The 4,860-nt window shown below is 39.9% G+C and overlaps 1 protein-coding gene across 1 annotated transcript; it reads left to right on the top strand.

The window, feature by feature from the left end:
• The first annotated feature begins 877 nt into the window (after positions 1 to 877).
• wu:fc23c09 lies at positions 878 to 4,646 on the top strand. The gene is made up of 2 exons (XM_067490459.1): positions 878 to 2,438; positions 2,593 to 4,646. The coding sequence occupies exons 1-2, from the start codon at positions 883 to 885 to the stop codon at positions 3,689 to 3,691; spliced, it is 2,655 nt and encodes an 884-aa protein (XP_067346560.1). The 5' UTR covers positions 878 to 882; the 3' UTR covers positions 3,692 to 4,646.
• Positions 4,647 to 4,860: the final 214 nt, after the last annotated feature.

The raw sequence follows: 4,860 nt of genomic DNA, 5'->3' as shown, positions 1-4,860 counted from the left end.
AAACAGTAGCTACTGTAAAAACCCTCTATCACCTCTGACCTCTCTAAAGTTACCGCTCTTTCCCACTATTGATCCTTCAAATTCCCCTGATGTTGAGTGTAAGTGTGAGAATCCCTTGCTGATAAAGGCATTTGAGGAGTCATTAACTTTGGCTCATCTGGAGTGTGTGTGTGAAAACTATACAGAGCAAGGCACTGAAATGGATCATTAAAAGTCCTCCATTGCTAGTGGTGGTGTGCGTGGTGGTTCAAAGGTTGCCCCATTTCTTAAAAAACTCTCTCGGTCCATGTAGGGGGTCAAGGGGATAAGAAGGCAGCAGGTGAGTAAATCAAGCTGATTGAACAAAGGCTTAGTTTTATATCCGAGACTGTGTTTTAAACTCTGTTTTCATTTCATTTTTGTTACACAGATGAAATGTTGCATTAATACACGGTACAAACATTTCAAGTGATTTAAAAGTAAGATTTCACTTTTTTATATGTATAAAAACTGCTAATTTCAAACTCTCTGCTAATACTTTTCATGTCCTTCAGATAAAATGGAAGCGCTCCCACTCCTGCTTATGTTTTTCACAGTTTCTGGACATTCATACATATTGCAGCCAAGTAAGTACCACAGACCGGGACCAGATTTACAGGAAATACTATAGAATTTTACTTCACTAATCTCAGTGTTTAAAATAATACATGACATAAAAAGTAGCAGGCCTTTGGGTAGAGCTTACAGGTGTAATGCCAAGATGACTCCAGCTATAAGTTGCTGAAATGTCATAGTTGTTGCAAACCGTTCTATATTTTTAGCTTAACAAAAGAAATTAGACAGAATTTATGAATAATACATAATTTGAGTTAATTGCTTTGTATTTCTATAGGCTTGACTGTCATGCGGATAGTTGGGAAGGACAAAGATCACCTCTCTGAGATGAGAATTGAGCAGCTGAGGGATAATTCTTTATTAGAGAAGGAGAGAAAAACCGTGGAGGAACAGAGGAGTGAAGGGGGGTCTCCAGAGACAAACTCTATGAGCAAGACTGCAGAGGACAGAAGGGGAGAAGATGTGCTAACTCCAGGGACAAATCCAGAAAAGAATGAGAAAATAGAGAAAAAAAGTGAGGATGAAACCACCACAACTGGGAACATAGAAAAAACCCTGGCCAGAAATAAAGAATATGAGAAAGTAAGTGAGGAAAAGCTAATTCCTATAGGAGGAGAAACAAAAACAGAGGGATACTCTGCAGATGTTGTCAGGGAGAGGAGAAATGATGGACTAGATCTAGTTCCAAACTCAAAGCGACAGACTCATGATGAGAGCAGGATGGTAAAACCACTAATGACAGATAAAGAACAAGAGGAAGGAAAGTATGAGACAGATGTGAAATTTAGGAAAATAGATCAGCTGAAGCAAACAATACTGGAGATGGAGAAAGAAAGAGAGCTGGTTGCAGGGATTCATCTGCACAATATGACAACAGGAGACAATCATGAGAATGAGAAGATGCTAACTGTAAAACAGGAAATTGTAGAAGAAAATAAAGAAAGGGAAGAAAGAGTGAGTAGAGTGGACAAAAGTTTGGACATAAAAAATGCAAACCATAATACATTTGAAGACAAAAAAAGGGAAGATAAGACAGGAGTCAGCATTCTCACACCTCATCTCCCCGTACAAATGGGGGAGGAATCAGAAATGATCACTTTATCACAAAATTCTTCTAGTTCTCCTCATAATGTGCCTCTACCTACACCAGTTCCTCCAGTCCCCATCCCTCATGCAAAGGTTAGTTCTCGTCCTGGGTCTGTTCCCAGTCCTGCAGCTTCAGTGGTTTCCGCCGAGGTGAGGTCAGTCTACAAAGAAGTGCTACAAAGAAATCACCTCAAGCGGAACAAAATGGAAGTAAAGGTTAACCCACATATAGAGGATGTGATTGTTAAACACATTTTGTTAAAACCGCCACAGAAGGAGCCACAAACCACACACAGAGCACAAGAAATAAACACTATTGTTCAACCAAACAGGAGTAAACCTCCACCCAGGGTGCGAGGAGCAAAGCCAAAACCCCAAGAATCAAAGTTTAAAGCCAAAGATGTAAAAACAAAAGACCCAAATCCTACAAGAAAAGCAAAAGAAAATAAATTCTCAGCTCAGCCGGTCAAGCTCACACATAAAACAAACACGACACAGCCCATAGGCAAACCCAAAACACACAAGATGACGGAAAATGGCAAACGGAACAAACCTTCAGCCAAAACAGCTTTGGTACGGCCAACAAAAAACAAAAGAGTTCTAAACAAGACAGTTAAGAAGTCTGAGGAATATAAAGGAAAAAGGGACAAAGCCCAAAAGTCATCAGAGAAAAAGAAGGAGGTCATCACGCCCACCTCCATGCACTTTCCTTACTTTCTGGATAACTACTGTCCACCTGAGTGTGCCTGCTATGGAAGGTAAGGTATTAGGAATTAAATGATGTCATATGATCATGTCACCTTGATACAGTTATCATCAATACTATGTCTTCTAATAAACCTAAGTACTAAGTTAAATTCGGAGGTCTGGAGATCCTAGCTCTCATTGTGTATTTTATTTTTTCTTTTTCAGAGTGGTCCAGTGCTCGGACAAAGGGATCGATACGATTCCATACGGCATTCCCTATAACTCCCGCTACATCCTCCTCATGAACAACCACATCCGCAGCATCCAGCTGGACCTGCTCAGTGAATACGTCTCTATGGACTTCCTTGTGTTAAGCAACAATAAACTCACAGATGATGCCATAGAAGGGGCTTTTGAGGGGGTCCTGGCTCTGAAACGACTCTACCTGGACACAAACCTCCTGGAAAATGTGCCAACGGACCTTCCGGTTTCTCTGGAGGAGCTTCGACTGGACAATAACCGGCTGAGTGTGATTTCAGAGGCAGCCTGGGCTCAGTGCCCCAGCCTTCTGGTTCTGAGCTTAAGTAACAACAGCCTGGGGAATGTGTCCGAGTCTCTTCCTAGTGCAGTGCTTTCTCCTCTGGGCAAACTGCGCACTCTCAACCTCAATCACAACCAGCTTACATCGGTTCCTTTGGGCTTACCACTGTCCATGAAGGAGCTTTACCTCAAAGGGAACCTTATTGAGAAATTCCATGCAGGAGTGTTCAACGGGAGGTCAGAGCTACTGTTGTTAGATCTCAGTGCAAACAGACTGACAGACAAAGGCCTTGTTAGGGATTCTCTTCTCAATGCAACTCATTTAGAAAGCCTCAATTTTGCAGGAAATAGACTAAAGAAAGTGCCATGTCACCTTCCCCACTCACTAAAAATATTAAATCTGGAGGGTAACCTCATAACTTCTATTAAAAAAGCTGCTTTCAGCACGTTGACAAGCCTAGAACATCTGGGCTTGGCGAAGAATAAGATCTTTAGAGTTGCACCAGGTGCATTCAGGACATTGCTGGTCCTGCATCATTTAGACCTGTGCCACAACACTTTGCGCCAGGTCCCCAGACAGCTGCCGCAGACCTTGCATTCAGTGGTTCTCACCCACAACAAAATTCAATCGGTACCTCGTGATGCATTCTGCTGGGATAATAGTAGCTTGAGTCTGAGCAGGCTTGTACGAGTGCAGCTGGAACACAATTTAATTGATATGGGGAAGTTGGATGTGGATGCTTTTAGATGCTTACGAGGATTCCAGGTGGTGCACTTCTACTAGTCTACTCATTCATATAAAAAGTGGTCAATGGTTTGCATCCTAATAAAAATATAAATAGCGACAAAACAATATACATGTACACATTATACAATATACATATTATCTTCCTATTGAAGGCTGCATTTACACAGTGGAATTAAATACTTCCTATTTGACAGGAAACCAATGTCAAAACATGTTTAAAATGCATTATTTAATGAAGAATTAAAGTTTGCTTTTATCTGTAAGTTGCATAATATATGGCGTAAATATTGTAAAATGAATGTGACATTAGCGAAGTTCCCTTTAACTTAAGCTTGTAAGATTATTGTCTGTTGTCTAATGTTTTGTCTGATAAATACATGCTTTGTGTTGATAAATACATGTTCTGTTCAAAGTCAGCAGGGAGAAGCCCCTGTAGCCATCTGACTTCTGTTTGTGCTTCTGCACTCTTTGAGCAAAAAGCACAAGATGGAACATGAGGTTTGAAGGAGATCGGAGAAATGTGAAGGGGGCACTTCCATTTCACATTTATTATGTCAACAGAATTTTGGCTGTCAAGCTCAGAGAAGTCAAACAGGCCAGCCTAGTGACCAGCATCTCAATTTATCTGGATTTACGAGCAGGAAGTTATTTGGCATCTGCGTAAAAATAGAAATTAATTTCATAACCACAAATGATTTATAAAAAGACAAATAAACAAAACCTGAGGTACTACATATTTCACATCAGAGAATGCTGATCATCATCATCATCATCAGTAGTAGTAGTAGTAGTAGTAGCATTTAAGTATACACTGTATGCACAATTAGGCAAGTTGTATTTTTGAGGATTAATTTTTTCTTATTGTACAACTACAGTACTCTTGGTCAATCCAAAAGGTAGTAAAAGTGACGTTTGGTGTTCTGAAGAGAAAATCTACATGCACACCATTATGAGACAACTATTAGTGTGCAGAATTATTATGAGACTAAATGAAAAACAAAGATTTTCCCATCTCACTTGTTTATTTTCACCTGTTAAAGTTAGAATAATAAACTCAAAATTTACAAATAAACATTTCTGAAATTTCAAAAAGCATGTGATGGAGCGTTGTCTTGTATAAAAATGTAAGTCTTCTTGAAAGATGCAGACTTTTTTCTGTACCACTGCTTAAAGAAAGGGTCTTCTAAAAATTGGCAGTAGGTCTG

The sequence above is a fragment of the Channa argus genome, chromosome 21 (assembly GCF_033026475.1).
Source record: "Channa argus isolate prfri chromosome 21, Channa argus male v1.0, whole genome shotgun sequence".
Classification (NCBI taxonomy): domain Eukaryota; kingdom Metazoa; phylum Chordata; class Actinopteri; order Anabantiformes; family Channidae; genus Channa; species Channa argus.
This window is presented reverse-complemented; position numbering and strand designations above follow the sequence as displayed.

Bases quoted from the DNA above. Each gene is read 5' to 3' on its own strand.
- wu:fc23c09 (XM_067490459.1), top strand. From the start codon at position 883: ATGCGGATAGTTGGGAAGGACAAAGATCACCTCTCTGAGATGAGAATT. The intron at 2,439-2,592 runs GTAAGGTATTAG...TTTCTTTTTCAG, and splicing joins GAGTGTGCCTGCTATGGAAG to AGTGGTCCAGTGCTCGGACA.